We start from the raw sequence: 19335 nt of genomic DNA, 5'->3' as shown, positions 1-19335 counted from the left end.
CCCAAACTTGTTTAATTTCAATTATTTTAACCAATCACAACGTTTTATGTTAATTCTTGTTATGTTACAAAGAGTGCATTAGATTTTGAATTCACATTATGAAACTATGCCTTCGATCATAGTTTACCCGTTAAAAGAAATAATTCTTATAAAATTAAGTGATGTAATGTCTATCTCAAAATGTTGCAATCTATATGTGTTTATAATTATTCATTGATTTATTATGTTTGGGTGAAAACTAAATTAGTTTGTCTTTTGTTAATACATAAATCACGGCTTATTGAGTGCAAAACCAAAGATACATGCTCAATTTATAATGTCTATTCATTCTCGTTTGTATTACTGTTACTCCCAGATCGATATCTTCAACCTAACTTCATTGTTTGAATTTCAATTACTTAGAATTTAATGAGATTGTTGTTCCGTGAATATCCAACGTATATCATTTGTTTCCAATTATCGAAAAGATGTAGAGGTACAAAATATTTTCTCATTTTTTTTCTCCAAAATATGTTACTTTTTATCAATAAATTCATTATAGTATAAAGTATAGCAGCATGTGTGTTTTCTACTGTTCTGCAAACACATACATGAAGTGTTGTATACCTGTACCTTAATAAATTGGATCTCTTATGACAAAATAAAAAAGTATCTAAAGAATAAAACACAAATACGCATACTCCCTTATTGTCATACCCTAATAAAAATCAAATAAGATACTTTATCAAAGTATTGCCGTTTTATATTTGTAATTGTACGGTGAGAAAAGAATCAAAGATTTCACAAAAAAATAGCAATCCAATCATAAGGAATTATTAAGATTATACCTCTGTAGAATTCCTGATTAGATAATATTTCACGTTACAATGTTCATTTGGATAGGTTAATTCATTGATAAAAAAAAGCAGACTGTATCTTTGTTTCAAATAAAGAAATACTTGGCAAGTACTATCCTGTCTAATGATATAGACAAAATTTCACAGAACATTTGGTATATAAGAAAATGATCATCCTTCATTACATATAAGAAAAATAACCAATTCTATAGAATCACCAAATTAAAAAAATCATTGTGCGCTGAAACACCCAATGTTTTATAATGCAATAAGATAAAGAATTAATATCATGTCAATTCAAGGGAAATTTTTTTTTTGACCCTTTTTCATATACAACCGGATGTTACGTACTTTGATTTGATGGCATTATACCTGAACGTATGCATGGACTATTTGCCACTGGCAGTTAGGCAACAAACAATCAATCAACAATTCATTTGTAGGTCGATGCATACTATAATATCATTTAATAATTAAGAATAATGTAGTTAGGTTTTGTAAGATAAAACACTTGATATACATTTACAATTGTTGGGTAGAATCTCTATATGTTTTTAATAATAAGGAAATCTTGAATAGTGTCAATATGCAAGAGTTACTGTCTTCTTTTGAAATCTTTTCAAAGTGAACTGATCAATTTTGTCATAGTCGGTCTCGCAATATTTAATGGTTTGATTTGCTAACAACTTTGACCAACAACATTGAACCAATAAAATATATTGCCATTGCTATTTTGAGCAAACAACACACAAAACTTCTGTGGCTGATGCATATGGTGGACATTTTAGTGACCCGCACACTGTTTTTACAGGATAAAATAATATTCCATTTTCGTCCTTAGATCCACCTGCCATAGCTTCAGTGTCTCTATCTACACAGGCAGATTCTGATGCGGCCTTATGACTATGGTATCCTGCCATTAAAAGTCCTTCGTATTCTTTTGTCCATCCATTGTAACAGGTTTTCTTTCCTGAAATATTTTAATTTTGACAATTTCGTTTTAGTTTAAACTTATTATTAAAAATAACAATGTGACATAATCGCCAACCTGTTTCAGTAACCTATTGTTAATGTCAAATAAGGTAAGACTCCACTAACTATAAGTTAGCCTACGGATTCAACAATGAGCAAATCAATACCATCCAGTCAAAAATTGAATGCCAAGACATGACAAAATGTGAAACATTTCAAAACGAAAAACTCACGTCCTGATTAATAACAAAAAAATTAAACAGCTATAAGAGAGAAGGAAACGAAATTTAACTTCTGTGTGAACGCTCAACCCTCCTTGTAACCTTGGACAATGATAGTACAGTGCAACATAAGAACACACTGAAAAAATCTGTTGGAAATAGCTTTACTAACCAAAGCGGTACTCTAAATTACTGAATGTTAGTTCAAAGCAATAATACAATACAATACACACATATTTTCAACCAGACGTATTTTAACCTGATTATGCATAATGAATGAAACACAAGTTGAACAAAACCTTCACCACTAATCTTAAATACTTTATCCGTACGCCTTTAGCATGTTAATAGTTTTAGAGTGCATTCGGAAGAAACCATGGGAATGAATATGTTTCCTTTGAGCTACACTACTTAAAACTACTACAAAACATTACCAGGATATAGTAAAGACATTCAAATTAACGTAGGATTTTAGCGATCAATCGTTCCAAAATGGGACATTTCTTCCTATTTTTTATGAAGACATTTTTCACAGATGACACAAACGTGAACAACCTGAGCAATATTATGAACATAAGAAATACCTATCAGTTGATATTTTACAATTCATAATGATCTATCATTTGTTTAGTTTTTTTGCTATGTTTTTCTCTTTATTTAATACACATATACTTTAGTGATACCCCTGTACGTTAGAGTTTTTATATCATTACTCGCAAATATAATATAATATCGATGCTATATGAATTTTAGACACAATTATTATATAATTAAGCCGCCTATCAAAACCAACAACAAAAACAATTAGAGCATATGAGTAGTATTCTGTGAAACATGCATTTCATAACGGACAACCAACTGGTGATGGCATCCGTAAAATAGTCCAAGGGATTATATCAACTGCGCAACTCGGAACTATTGCTTTAATATCTTTCTTGTGAGCAGTAGCTTTCTATCAAGGAAATTATGATAGGAATGTAAGCTCTGAACTTTCCTATCTTAGTATATACTTATACGAGAAAAACACAATGCAAAATGTTCAAAACAATTATTTATAATTTAATATTTTACCTGGTATCATGATTGATGATATTTTTCCTTTTGCTAGGCATACTGCACAAGCGACGTCATGGTGAGTAATACCAGATCTTATTCCATGGGGTTTGTTATGGTCATCTATTTGATATTCTGCTCCATAAAGATAAGCGTAATGATCATGTAATTTTAAAGACTGTGCAACGTCCGGGTTATTAGGTAAACATATGTGGTTCACACTTGCCCCTGAGTGCGTATAGTGTCCACCGCCTACTTGACCTGTTGATAAATTTAATTGTTAAAATCAATTGTTTTTCCTTGTTCAGATAAATATAAACGTGCCGACTACATCTTTATAAATGAGTAACACCGATTGACCGGAGATGAATCGACATAAAGGCAATCTTTTAACACACTATAATAATTGTGACATACATTGCAATAACAGAAGCATTGTAACATTGTAACTGTACGAGAGAATGCATGAATGTGAAAATCAACTGCACAAAACATGATGTTGCACGTTTTGTTTTTTTTAAGATCAGCATCTTAGAGAGAGAAAAAAAGAGAAACTAACATTTAAGGTATGAGGGGGGATAGTACCTTTATCGGAACTCCGGGATCGGGTGTTTTAAGCTCGGGATTTCGGAATTGACCCTTTCGGGATCCAGGAATTTTTTTATTCGAATTTCGGGACCTCGGGATGTCGTTTTTGTAAGCCCGGGATTTCGGGATCAGGACCCCTCCTATCCCCCTCAGGTATGAACGGCATACATATCTTTAGTATTGTGTTGATTATTTGTTATGCCGGTAAATGAAATCAAAATACAATTGTATTTCGTATCGATCATTTCCAGTTGAAGCTCTTCACACAATTAAACTGTAAAGGTTGTCCAGATGAGAAAGCTGATAGAATTTTTCTTTTTTCTATAGTGCAAGTAAGTTTTTGGTTTACGTATTAACTTTGAAGCACGAAACCATACTCAACGTCAAAGGTAGAACATACACAAGCTGACATATACAACGGCTGCAATGAAATTCATTTATGCAGAAAAACAAACAAAACTTCTCACAATGATTAAATATAGAATGATCGCCTCCGTGGTCTCGTTATAACGTGATTGCCTCAAGTATGGATGATCGTTGGTTCAATCCAAATCCGGGTCAAATCAAAGTAGATAACATTTAAATGTAAAATGAGAAGACGAATTAATGCCACTTAAAAAAAAACATAAAACAAAATTATCAAACAGTAGAGCTTTTTGTATCAATATTTTAACAAAATTTGATATTGGTTGCAGATCTTTAATAGGCTATCTTAAACATGTTCAATGTACACAAATAAAGTATACAATAGAGTGATTTGTCGCTAAACACATTCAATAGATACTTGTAAATAATTGTGGCCATTTATCGCTTAACGCATGTACAGTAAACAATAATTAATCAATCTTTCCAAGAATTATCGCTTTGCAAATATTATTAACTGTTAAGATAATGTACACGTTCGGTTTTAAACCTTGACGATCTGTTTTCATGCGGTATTAAAAATAATGAGTACTTGTGAAACCTATCGAAATATAGATTATATAGGACGCATTTAATATATTTGTAAATGCATTTTTATTGTTATAGATGGTAGGAAAACATTAAAAAGATGCCAAGTTGAACATTTGGATGAAGCAGCTCTCTGATGCATGATTTTTTATTATTAATTGTTTTTGGCTTTTAACTAGCTGGCAGTAACTGCGAGTACTCTCAAATCTTATTTTCTTGTTAATTCAACCTGTTGATACTGTTTAGAATGCTATTTTTTTTTTTGGTTATTTTATACTTATATGGATCTTGTCTAAATACCAACTTTGATTATTTGGAATATCTTCAAATTTTCACTTCTTCTTACTACATTTGTATAAACTCAAGATTTACCTGTATTATTAAAACCTTTTTTTTCTAAAGTGAATATTTTCGAAGGGTTAAATATTTCGCAGTGGTGTTTTGCCATGGCTTTGTTTGGACTTGTTTGTTTGGTTTTTGGCCTTGAATGTGTGTCCCTAATATTTTATTAACTGTGCATTTGCATTCAGATATCGCTAAACAAATGTATTCGTTCATAGTGTATTAATTTACGTTTTTTGATTGAGTTAAGCCTGCCAATTGATATTTTATCGTGTGTTTTTCTATGTTGTGATGTTATGCTATTGTTTCAGAAAAAGGGAGAAGGTATGGATCCATTAAAACGATTAATCCCGCTGCAAATGTTTGCACCTGTCCTAAGTCAGGAATCTGATGTACAGTAGTTGTCGTTTGTTTATGTAATTTATACGTGTTTCTCGTTTTTCGTTTTTTTATATAGATTAAACCGTTGGTTTTCCCGTTTGAATGGTTTTACACTAGTAATTTTGGGACCCTTTATAGCTTGTTTTTCGGTGTGAGCCAAGGCTCCGTGTTGAAGGCCGTATATTGACCTATAATGGTTTACTTTTTTTAAATTGTTTTTTGGATGGAAAGTTGTCTCATTGGCACTTACACCACATCTTCCTATATCTAATAACTCGTTGGTATGAGGACTGGGGTTTTGTTCGTCTTTTTTTTGTAGTACTAACGAAAACAAACACGGATTGTTGATCTTCCTAAATTCCACAAATGACGCAGGGTTTAATGTGTGATTCATATTTTAAACGTCAATTCAGACGTCTGTATTTAGACATTCCAAATAATGATTATTGCATATTAAACAATATAATATTAAAAACAATGTTGTTTGAGCATTTGTCGGTCTAGAACAAACAACATATTTGTCGGGAAAAGAGGGCAAAAGCATTTGTCAGCATCTACATTATTTGACTGCTTGTTTCCCTCAAATAATCGCTCCGCGTCCATTTGCTTTGTTCCTACACATACATTAAGTTACCTGAATATATTGTTTCAGTACTGGGTCCATCACATTTTGCCTTACCCCATCTGATGTATGTCACCCCTGAAGAAAAAAACAAGAAACTTGGAGAAAATGTATTTATAGGAATTTTGAATGTAATATGTGTTTTCAGCAGTACATCACATTCCCTGGTGATCCAATAGATGGATATGTTGCGAGTCGTCACTAGTTTAGACGTTCTTATCAAAATAACTATTTTGTGACTGTATTTTACGATCCTTTACGAAAGATATTTAGCTAATCTGCAATAAATTCCATCTTCATGCCTAATATATCATGTACTGTGTTACATCTCTACATTTGACTGAAGGGGAAAAGTAACACTAGGCTACCGAAAGCTGAATTATAAGTTCAGTCTATGTGGTCGATTGGTATAAAGCGCTGGAGCCAGTGCAAGAAGTGAATCCTGTATAGGGAAGAACAAAAGTTTGCTTCTGCAAATTTGCAGATTTAACATTGTTGTTATGTTATTTAGAGTAATTATAGATATTATGGTGTTAGACTTGTATAACGGCGTGTTATCAGGAGAGAATAATGTCTGTCATGAAGTTGTCACATATTTTAATATATATATCAGATCGTCAAAAACAATAGTACATTCACAGGAAATAATTCTAAAAATGTATACAATGATACTGATAGAAGATACTATATACGAGTGATAAAATCCAGTGACACAAAAGACATATAGGTGTCGACATAGAATTACCTTAATACCCAAACCTAATCGTTACGTACTACACACAATTAACTTCAAGACTTAAGTCAATAGATTCAACATTTATAGACGATTATTTGATATATATCTTTTAAACAACGTCAGTAATATATTTAGTTTATGCCATTTGTTGACGGACTTTCCATTTTGAATTCTCTTTTGGATTCGGTATGTTGGCTATTTTACCATTTTTTATTTTTATTAAATTTGAAAATATTTGGTTATCAATATGGAATTGTTCCTTGAATTTATCTCATAGAAGTAGTATAATGTAGTTTGACATCAATTATTGTTTTTCCTTGAAATTTTTACTAGTACTTCATATTACCTGTCGGAATATGGTTGATATTTCTCTCATTTTTCTTCCACTTTTGCACACGTAAATTATAAAAGCTACAACAATACCATTGATATGTACACTGATATATACTGATACAAAGGTCGTTTAATTGGCTTCTTCAATTAATTGCTCGGGAAGTTGATATACAAACCGGACATCGTCTTTTTCTTGTTTGAAAGTATGAATAACAAAGACCATAGGGGGATAATTCATATGGGATCCATAAGCATTAAGTGTGTTTTTTTACATTGTTTTACGTTAATGATTTGTAAATAAATCACTTCATCAACAAGTTTAAATAACCATGTTTAAGTGTTTATGTATTTCCTAAATGCATTTAATATTTGCTCAACTAATATTTTCTGTCAACAACAAAGCAGGTTAAAGAATTGGAATTGGTGGATATTTAGCGAAGATGAAGTTCTTCATCCGACGGACGGCAAATGATGAGGAAAGTTCATTTAGCCCTTTGAATAATATGTATGTATATATGGTATTTTCGATGGATAGTATCAGTCTATGGAAGAAGCGTATCGAAAAAAAACTTTTCTTATATCACATAGCGATATTGTCTAATATCAATTGTAAATATGCAGACATTACATGCGGAACATGTTGTTTTCGGCAACGAAAAATTAAGAAAATACTAATTTTAAAACTTATTGTTCACATATAAACAACAATTGAGTCTAAATATACATGCAGAAGTTAGTTAGAAGCTTAAGTTTATGTCAGTGTAAAATTTGAAGTGCTGTGTTTTTCTTATATACATAAATAAACAATGCGATACTTTTAAAATATCAATGCGATATTTTTAAAATATCATAGCGGTGTTTTTGTTATATTAATATTAGTACTGATTAGTAATAATATTAGACTGTTGTACCCATATTTTGACAATTTTACCTATTATGTCTGTTTTGTTCACGCATCGTTGTAAATATGACAGAATTTGATGAGACTGTCATACACGTGAGAGGTGAAGTCCAATAAAACCAGGTTCAATCCACCATTTTCAAAATTTGAAAATGCCAGTACCGAGTCAGAAATATGACAGTTGTTATCCATTCGTTTGGTGTGTTTTATCATTTGATTATACCATTTGATAAGGGACTTTCTGATTTGAATTTTCCTCGGAGTTCAGTATTTTTAAAAATTTTACTTCTTAGTAGTATTGTATGTAAATAAGCAGTTTTAAGACCATTGCTTAAATTCAAATTGTTTTTGGTAACATCTTTCTCAATTGGTTTTGGAAGCAAATCTAATCAAATAAGAGTTTGATAAACAATGCCGTAATCAAATAATCAAATAGCTAAGTATCAAAATGATTGACCTGTACTTTTGAATCTCCTTTTTTTTTTTTTTAAATTAGACCGTTGGTTTTCCTGTTTGAATGGTTTAACACTAGCAATGTTCTTGTTCCTATATAGCGTGGTGTTCGCTGTGAGCCAAAGCTCCGTGTTTAAGGACCTACTTTAATCTATAATGGTTTACTTTAAACAAATTATTACTTTGATGGAAAGTTGCCTCATTCGAACTCATGCACCATCTTCTTATATCTATATATCTTTAAAATTTCCCCTTATAAATAACTGCTTTCCAGTCCTCCAACTGAACAATCTAAATTTATGAATATAGAAAAGATATAGATATAGGAAGATGTGGTGTGAGTGCCAATGAGACAACTCTCCATCCAAATAACAATTTGAAAAAAAGTAAACCATGAGTATAGGTCAATGTACGGCCTTCAACACGGAGCCTTGGCTCACACCGAACAACAAGCTATTAAAGGCCCCAAAATTACTAGTGTAAAACCATTCAAACGGGAAAACCAACTGTCTAATCTATATAAAAAAAAACGAGAAACGAGAAACACGTATATATTACATAAACAATCGACAACTACTGTACATCAGATTCCTGACTTTGGACAGGTGCAAACATTTGCAGCGGGATTAAACGTTTTAATGGATCCAAACCTTCTCTTTTTTTCTGAAACAATAGCATAACATCACAACATAGAAAAACACACGATAAAATATCAATTGGCAGACTTAACTCAATCAAAAAACGTAAATTAATACACAATACACATTTCTAACGTCAAAAGAGATTTAGTAATACATCTTATTTATTTGTGTTCTAAACATTTTTGTAAGTACTCATTGAAGAAATAAATTTATAACAAGCGATACGGATTGTTATTTTGCACTCAGAAAAGTTCGCGTATTTAAACGATCGGTTACTAGCCAAAAACGAAAGTCAAATCTCTGTGGCAACAATACATCGGAATACCCTCAAGGTCATCGCGATGTAAAAGAGCGTTCACGCGGCGAGCTGATTATGTTCATAGAGATATCGATTTACCAACGGGGAAAAGTCTTTGATATCCAAAAAGAACTGTCTTCCTTCTCAATATCTTTTGCTATGTTAATAATAAATATATTTTCTGTTTGACAAGATTTTTGATTTTCGTTGTATCTGAAGTTGTCCAATTTTTATAGTCTGAGGCTACTCAGTTGGTATTTTCAAAGAGCGGGACATCAGCATTTGTACATTTTTAATTTGTTTGGATTATTGATTTTACCATTTGAATATTCATTGTAATTTGGAGCTGTATTGGATTGGATTGTTTGAATGAATGTTTCTTTTAAGTAATGATATTTTTTGTCTATTTCGATATTACCAAGGTGGGTAGACTATAGCAGTGTGACCAGTAAATTAGAATCTAATAGGTCGGTAGACGTATTTGCAACCGCCTTTAAATTCCGCCATTGCATCATCACTTCAAATAGAATTATAAAAAAGAAGATGTGGTAAGATTGCCAATGAGACAACTGTCCACAAGAGACCAAAATAACGCAGACATTAACAATTATAGGTCGCCGTACGACCTTCAACAATGAGCAAAGCCCATACTGCATAGTCCGCTATAAAAGGCCCCGATAAGACAATGTAAAACAATTCAAATGAGAAAATAACGGCCTTATTATATAAAAGAAAAATGAACGAAAAACAAATATGTAACACATAACCAAACGACAACCACTGAATTACAGGCTCCTGACTTGGGAAAGGCACATAGTAATTACATAAATAATGTGGCGGGGTTAAACATGTTAGTTAGTTGGTTAAACCATGTGATTGAAAACAATAGACTGAACAGGTTGTTAACACTTTCAACATCAATAGGGTCAAGCAACATTTTCGGAATGATAAGTTCATGTAAGCGTTAATTGTGTTACAGTTACGAAATTTTAGTGATGTTGATCCTAAAACATTGAACTGGTCATGATCTAAGTTTGTGAATTATGTTTGCAGTTTTCTTGACATGCATTGTGACGTGTTATCGTATTAATTCTATATTAGAAAACTATAGCAGTTATATTAGAAAAGTATCGCATTCATAAATTTTTGATATTAAAAAATCATCGCTATGATATAAGACAAATATCGCATTGATATTTTAAAATATAGCAGTATCGTTGACTTATAGGTGATTTTGGCGTAGCAAACAATTGAATTCTTCTCAATTGCATTCCACTGAATTTGCTACATGATATTTATAGAACGTGTACATCTACAAATGATAAATCGTGCATTTATGTTTCATTTATTCAATAAATTCAATTTTCTCGTTTAAATACACCTTGCTTGTTATTACATAAAATAACTCATGAAAATTATACACCAGACGTATGTCATGTTAAATGTCACCCTGTTTTAAGAAAAGAGTCATTACTTTATACCGAGAAATCTGCCTTTCTTTGTACAAATGCTAACATTCGTCTGAAATTTCCCACAATGCAACTCGTTGATATAAGACAATATCGCTCGTTGATATAAGAAAAGCTTTTATCGAATCGCTTTTTCCATAGACTGAGTATACTTGCCCTCAAAAGATTTTTAAAAACCCCAATTATACATATAGCAAAGCCTCTCAATTGATTTTCTAAATTTTGGATTATTTTTTTAATGTCATTATCCAAATTTAGAAATTAATATTTTAACATTAATTGTTTGACCTTGGTACGTTTTCCAAGTAAATATAGTTATTGAAGCAGACATTGCTTAGATGAGTGATAGTCGAGAAAAAAGGTCTAGTACCGGTTGGGATAAAACAAATACAATATTTCTATTCATCCAGGTTTTACAAAGAAAGAAAAAAGATCAGACCTTGTTCATCTTCATTGTTTTAAGAGTCGTTTAAGTCGCATATATGGTAAATAAAATTAATCAGAGAAAAAACCATATTACAAGCATCTCCATTTTTATATAAAAGCCAAGGTTTGTGCAAAAGAACATCAACACCTTCCATAGCCTTCCTATGTGAAGTTTAAATACGAAGTCGTGGTACTTTTACAATTTTTTCACACACACTAAATTTTCGTCAGTAGAACACGTGTTGGTTACGTTAGCGTGTTTAGGGACGACATCAAAAGTTCAATGAAGGATAAAAAACTTAATTCACATAGTTTTTTCACTGACCCCCCCCCCCCCCCCACCCCCCTCTTAACTTAATTTGGGAAAAATTGATTGACCCATATGGATATATGTAAAAATCAATGTCGGATAACCAAATCTTGCAGCCGTTCAACCCCCCCACCCCCAAACTATTTGAATTAAGTTTTTTTATCTTACATTGATCTTTTGATGTCGTCCCTTAGCAAGTCAAACATTTGTAATGTATATATTAGTTTTTATTACTTATAATATAGCGCCGAACCTTTTTCATTTGACTTGAGTAGTTGATTTTCCACTTCAGCCATTTTTTTTGTTTCTGTGTTTTGTTGACTTTCTAGTTCATCTTGTTTTCTTGTTCCAGCATTTAGTTGATTTTCTACTTCAGTTAGTTTTTTGGTTCCTGCGATTTGTTGATTTTCTACTTCAGTAAGTTTTATTGTCCCTGCTATCTGTCGATTTTCTATTTGGGTTAGTTTCTCTTTCTCTGCTTTTGTTGATATTACATCTTTCATTAGGTCTTCTTTACTTTTAGTTTCTATCTTTAATACATCGATCTCCTTTTCTATTATAGAAGTTGCATATCATGTAACATTTTAAAGACACCAATTTATACGATTTAAAAAATCACAAAAAAAGTGTTTATAGATATAAAGAAAATGTAGAGCATAGAACAAAGAGTCAGCATTCCGAAGACCAAAATATCAAATCATATTTGATGTTTGATTTGATGTTTTTCTTTCAACTTTAAACAGCTAAATAGCTAGTTAATTAGTGAAAATACCACTTGCTTAAATAAGTCTACCCTACTGGCTTGTCTAGATATACGTTTAACGTGAATTCTCAAACCAAAAAACACAAAAGCCAGAGATGTAAAAAGACCTATACATAAAAGCCAATACTTATGATATTTAAGTTTGCAATTTTTTGACAAACTACTATCCTTTCATGCATGTTTTCTTTACCTTTACAGAAATCGTTAAATTAGTGTAATACAAAGTCCACAATTTACTTCTCATTACCTGTTTTATATTGCCTGGGTCGACATTTTCTCCATTTTTCTTTCATTTTCATACACGTACATAGCCATTAAAGCAACAACAATAGCATTTATGAATACTTGCAAATAGCCCATGTCCTTAAAATGGTTTCCTTTGCATTAAACGAACAACCGTGTTTTGAGGTCAATAACTATGAATAAGTTAGAACAAAGGGGAATAATTCAAATTTTATTCATGAGCAGTCAGGTAAGACGAAGAACGTACAGTGTACATTTAACATGTTTAAAACCAATGTGTATACACAAATTATTAACGGTATTCAACATGGTATTACTTCAATGATTCATCAAAAAGTTTAAATAACCCTGTCTTTTCCCCACCAAAATAAAAGAGTTTGGAATATAAGAAAAAACAAAGTATTTCAAAACATTATTGAATATTACTTAAAACAAATGTGATACGAAGTTTGTGATAAAAGAATCATCTAGTTTCCTTTTTTAGCTTTTTTCTACCATGTGTTTCTCTATTTAAAAACTGTCAATACTTCCTTATAGATTAATAGATTTAAAGACATATTTTCGGGATTTATTCTTTATAGCCCGCGCAACGTGATGCGGGTGACAATGACATTAAAGAGGAGATATGTGTCTACGTGTCCGTTAATACCATACTAAAAGCGCATCAATTGTTATTTTCATAAACTCAATATTCAAGACATACCGCAATATCTCAAGAGGAGTTGAGTTCGAAATTGATGTCAATTATATATTTTAGTTTGTATTTCCCCTATGGAATAAATACTAGATTGACAATTGCATGCAAAGCGCTCTTAAGCCAAAGTTTCTTGTGCGATAGTGTTTGATCAGCAATGTCGTGTGCAGGTTCGAAAGCTGCGCTAATATTATTTTACGGGAGTCATAGCTCTTGCATACGTTTTGTTTTAATTTATAAGATTGATTGATTGTTGTTTGCTTTACGCCGCATTAGCACAAAAAGGCTATAACGCGGCGAGAGCTAATTCGAAAATTGTTACACTTTAAGGCATATTTTTAAAATCAGACATAAGGTCCTTCAATATACTAAATATTCTAGATGGAAAGGAATTGATTATTTACAAATAAAAATCAACACTAAGATAACGTGATAAAAATTAAAATTGGTTTAAATGTATACAACATTTTTATATTTTATAATATATTCCAACTTCTTTTAAGAATGAAACCATATTTGTAATTGGAACACTACAAAATAAATCATACATATTATTGACATTGAAATGCTTCCTGCGAATATCAGCAAAGTCAATACAATTAATTAAAATATGTTTAATAGTATATTTGCAGTTACAAGGTATACATAGTGGTTCATCTTCATTTTTCAAAAGATATTCGTGTGTTATTTTAGTATGACAAATTCGGCATCTTGAAATAACACACTGATCTTTTCTGCACATGAAATTAGTGAAAGGTGATGGCAGATATGTTCCTTATGTCGTAACTACCATTCCGTCCCCCTGTTCCCGAATGTGATCTATCGAATTAGAATTAAAACAGGATGTGTACTAACATGAGCAACACTACGGTTGCCACATGCGACGCAGGGTCTGCTTTCCTTTCCGGAGAACCTGAGATCACCCACAGTTTTTGGTGGGTTCGTATTGCTCAGTCTTTAGTTTACTATGTTGTGTTTTGTTTACTTTTGTTTGTATTTTTGTCATTTAATAGTTGTCGAAGGTACCAGGATTATAATTTGATAAAGTTGTCAAAGAGATTTGTTTCAATCAGTTTACGTTACACTTCATATCGTACATAAAAAACATAGATATCCTGTTTTCAAATCTTAATTTTTGTCATTTTCCTTTTCAGAAAAACAAACACATGACTTTCTTTTTATTCTATGACTTTATAAAATGTTGTCTTTCAAAATTTGTCAATGACATGTCTTGTTGGTCTTATGAGATAAACAGATTTAAAATTTAGGAATTTTAGAAATTTTTCATTTTCGAATTTTAACACATTTCTTAATGGTTGCTATGGAAACAAACTATTTAGTAAATTCAAAATTTTAATGTTTTCGAATAGTTTGGGGTTTTGTTTGTTAACAATTTAAAAACATTATTGTTTTTGTTGATTAACTTAACTTCCATGGGACTTTAAATTCCCTTATTTCTCAATTTTCACCTTTTCAGGCAAAATGTTCCTTTGAAGGAGGCAAAGCGCATTATACAGGAAAAATAAAGACACAATTTTAATTATCTACCCCAATTCTTATGAAATAGGTTAAACAAAATACTACTGTGACATGTCATGTCTGTATGGTTTTTACAAAGACATATACTTAACTTGTTAGCGATGTTACTACTAAGACCTTAAACATAAGCATTGAATTGATATTAGTACATCATAAACCGTCTAAACGGACGGCCCAATTATCTCCCATTCTACATACAAAAGTATATAGAAACTATATATTTTTGGAATCAGTGTTAAAGAAGCTGTCATATGAGACCAGAAGTGACATCCATTTCACCGGAGTATCATATTATCTCCCTTATATCACTCAAAAATATAATTAAACCATTATTTATCGCATCAGTATGAAGAAACTATCTTCTTATCAAAATTTCTTTGATGTGGAAAGACTTTCAATTGTTCTCTGAACAATTGGTTTTTAATTATTATTAGGTCTTTCCACTTTTCTGTGGAAAGACCTATTGTATTTCTCCTGATTATAAGGTCTTTCCACTTTTCTGTGGAAAGACCTATTGTATTTGTTCTGATTATTATTTTTTTTTCTTCCGCCAAATTTTGTTCTTACGATAAATGTTTGTTTCGCAATATGTCGCTTAAATATTTCTCATATTGTATCGTATAGTTGATGCGCTTTTAAATTTCACCCTGCTAAGCAGAACCATTTTCTTTGTAAGAGTTATCTCCCTATTCACTGTGTATCCTCAGAGTGCATCTCCTTCGTAACAAAAAAAGATATTGACAAAATTCTTTTAACAAATTGTTTGTTACATCCTCAGGAATTTTTGGCTAATTTGGATTGAAGCGATTCGATGAAATTTTATAGGAGTTACCTGCCTTTACAAAACAAATTTGTGGGTATGTGTTTTCAACTAATCATCTATTATTCATATAACCCTGGAATATTTTTATTTGAGGCCCCTAGGTTCTAAATTAGAAAATAAGGTCAAGGTCAAGTTCTTAATTTTGACTTTTACTTGTTTTGAGATATTCTCCAACACTTTTAAAGATATACATTAAAGAACAAGTGCATAATGTTTGCTTTATTGTTATGAAGATATGTTACATTTGGTCTGATACAATTAAATGACATATTATAGCAGTTAGTGCCCCTGAAATGTCTTAATATAAGGTTATTTGATTATAACTTCAACTAAGTTCATTATAAAGCCATATGAACTTGTACAAAAGGTAAGGTGACATATAGTCCAGTCGATTTGTGCAGATTTTTGACAAAATTGCTCAGATTGTGGTAAAAGATTGAAATTTGGCATAGTAGTAGTATATGTTATGGACAACATTTTAAGCTATGGAACCACTCTGAAAATCGAAATTTGTGGATGAGGCGGCCATTTTAAAATGGCGGCCGTTTGATCTCTGTAGATTAATAAAAAAATCATGACAATGATATTAGAGAAGATATCGACATGAAACCTAGTTGATAGAATAACAGTGTCGATTTCGATTGTCTTGTTAAACAAAAGTTTTGGAAATATTAACCATAATGAACGGCGGCCATCTTGAAAAATCTTGATTTTTTAAGCCAAAATTTTTTGATAAAGATTAAAAATAATACAAATGTTTTTGTTTGAACTATATAAACAGGAAAAGTGAGCATACCTCCTCCCCGAGTTATTCTTCTGTTGTGTATCGGGTATAACAGCATTCAAACGCGGACCACGAAGAGGATCATAAAATTAACTATTACTCTAAAAGCAATATTCGTTCCACCGCTTGTTCAACATAGAATAACAGGAGAATTTTATTTTACAAGTACAAATAAAGCAAGAAAATATGTGTATACCTGTCGTTTATAATAATTGTCTGATTACAGGATAATTCGTTTTGTTAATATTGTTCATTTGAAAAAACTTTCAAAAACCTTGATTGCAGACATAATGAATTACATATCATGCAAGTAATGTTATAAGAACATCAATTACGCAAATGTTTTCTTTTGACGTTAAAAATATCTAACAATAAATGAAATGTATATGTTTTACCAAACCACACTCTGTCTTTCATATTCGATCACATTGTCATCCACATTAACATATCATAGTACTACTTAATACTGCCTTTTCACATTTGCATTTCCTTAGTAACCGTCTTCACTTTGACCTATAGCATGTATAAGTTGAGCGCTTACTGCTGGAAGTTATTATATAGTCATATGGTATATTCATCACAGATGACAAGGCCTGTCATCTGAGAACTTCATATATATATTGATTTTTTTGGGGGCAGCAATCTTTAATGATGGCCATTTTGAAAACATGATTTTCCAATATATCATTATTTGCTTATCTTATTAATTCACTGTTTGCATTCATACATTTTTTACTAATCTATATTTGATATTCACAAAGAAGTCAGATAAGGCATGCACATGTTTACTAAATAAAGATATCAGTATCAGAATATTTGTTACTTATATGTTTGCCTAAGTAACAGAAATTACGCATACAATATAATTTATGACCGAAAGTTTTTGTTGGAAAAGATCAAAATTGTAGATGTAGAAAACCCTGGGGCTAGATATCAGAAGAACATTATGGGCGATTAGACTGAAAGGAATGTGTCAAAAGGCAAGAGAGGACATGTGAGGGTTTGCAATGCCAAGCAGATACAAATGGAACTGACATAGACATTTGAGCTGGCAATCACTCTTTTGATGCAAACATATAAAGATGTTGGGTTTTGAAATGCTTTCCCTTTCGCTCAATTCAAAACAGTTGAATGAGGGATATGGGACTGCAGAAGCACTCCAGAAACACAAGGCATAATGGCACAAATCATGTCAAACAAATTTTCCGATCTCAAAATATTTCATCAGTACAAGGGAAAACATACTAGATAAGTTGCCAATTGAAAGAAAACAAGAAGTAACCAGACACTGTAAGGTGATACTGGATCAACAAAATCAAAGACTGAAGCGTATTTTTTCTGTGGTGATGTATCTGAAGATCTCCATGATACATCGACATTTTTAAATCGACAAAAATAGGGCTTGACTGTGCACCTGTACTACAAGACATATTCCCTTAGCCAAAGTAAGAGCTGGAGATGTCAACTCACTAATATCCTGCTTGATGATTGATAAAACTTGACAACATAGGAAATCAAAGAGTACAAGACACAGAAAGAAAGCCTGGAATCTTTTATCCTTGGAGCTATGCTTTCCAAAATAATAAAATATATTGATGGCACACGGTCTGGGCGAGGTATTGTACTAATCTCCAAACTTGCACATCACACTAAATTGTACAGTTAACGCCTGGAACAACTTGGAGTTATCATGGAAGGAAGAACTGATACAACGCTGTTAACAAAATTGGAATGTAGCTGCCATAGCAAGCATACAAGCAAGATAAATTAGTTCTCCTGATTTTTAACAAAGGTATTCGTGACGCTCTAAAACAGACCTCTTTATAAAAGGGTAAAAATAAAGGCATCACCATAGCCATAGCAGGCAAAATATATATGCTTGATACTTAAAATAGCTTTACAGGGACACTCAGTAAACGCTGTTGACATGAATCGGTTCAACAGACATAAGTTTCCTCAGTAAGAATGATACATGATGGCATAACATCGTGACACAGTCCCGTTATATCGTTGAGTGGCAGACAAATATACCATTTCTCAGCTAAAATAGTTCAATTGTGCAACTCGTAGTCGAAAGGATATAACTGAAACTTATCAGCCATCGGATAGAGAGTAAGATGTCTCAAAGATTGTGGAACTGATTCATTTTGAAAGCCTACATTGAATGTCCCTGTAAACCTTTTTTATAGAAGCAAGCCTAACTCTTCAAACTATTCTAGTTACTTTGACTATGAAGAGGCTTTCACCATCACGACTAAAAGACATTACCTGTTTCAGAACTTCCCCAACATATTCGTTGAGAATCCAGAGAAAGACGCAACCATTCAAGTGCGCTTGCATATCATCTATGGCAGCAAGTTTTCAATTGTTAGAAGCGTTGTATTCTATCATTTTGGCAAGACCCATTCCATGGATAACAAATTCTTGACTTTCTTTCGGTGTCTCGAATTCTGTGTAATTGTCTTATCGTGCAGTTTTAATAAACATTTAGCATGTTATCTGCTCCTGAAATATTAATCTCCAGCACTGAGTCTGGCTAAAAGAACAATGGTTAGTAGTTCAAGTGACAGTAACGTACACTATTGTCGATCATAATTGTCGATGCTTGATGATGAATGATAGTCAGATACCTCGTCAAAAAGAAAGAAAAACAAAACACCCTGCAGTCATTGTTCTTGTTGATTCATCACAACTGGTTTTTTTTCAAACCGTGACTCATCTTAGACTTTTTTCGTTTTTCCTGACAAAGTATATTTTGATCTAAAGATTTGCCTTGAAAGGATTAGTACCTTTTGCCTTGTGATTCTCCAATTTCATGTCCTTCATCAACTTGGAACAGTTGTATGCTTACAACAAATGACTGATTACCAGCTCAAATGTCTATGTCTGCTCTTTTTGTTTTTGCCTGGCATTGTAAATCCTCACGTGTTCTCTCTTTGCGTTACAGAATTCTTTC

General features: G+C 32.0%; 1 protein-coding gene across 1 annotated transcript; it reads right to left on the bottom strand.

Annotated features, from left to right (window-relative positions):
- Positions 1-671: 671 nt before the first annotated feature.
- Positions 672-12814, bottom strand: LOC143051119 (uncharacterized). The gene is made up of 5 exons (XM_076224139.1): positions 12544-12814; positions 11787-12086; positions 5979-6044; positions 3101-3343; positions 672-1806 (listed from the first exon to the last, which is right to left on the bottom strand). The coding sequence occupies exons 1-5, from the start codon at positions 12593-12595 to the stop codon at positions 1565-1567; spliced, it is 903 nt and encodes a 300-aa protein (XP_076080254.1). The 5' UTR covers positions 12596-12814; the 3' UTR covers positions 672-1564.
- Between the last annotated feature and the right edge of the window lie 6521 nt (positions 12815-19335).

The sequence above is a fragment of the Mytilus galloprovincialis genome, chromosome 11, assembly GCF_965363235.1.
Source record: "Mytilus galloprovincialis chromosome 11, xbMytGall1.hap1.1, whole genome shotgun sequence".
Lineage (NCBI taxonomy): Eukaryota > Metazoa > Mollusca > Bivalvia > Mytilida > Mytilidae > Mytilus > Mytilus galloprovincialis.
This window is presented reverse-complemented; position numbering and strand designations above follow the sequence as displayed.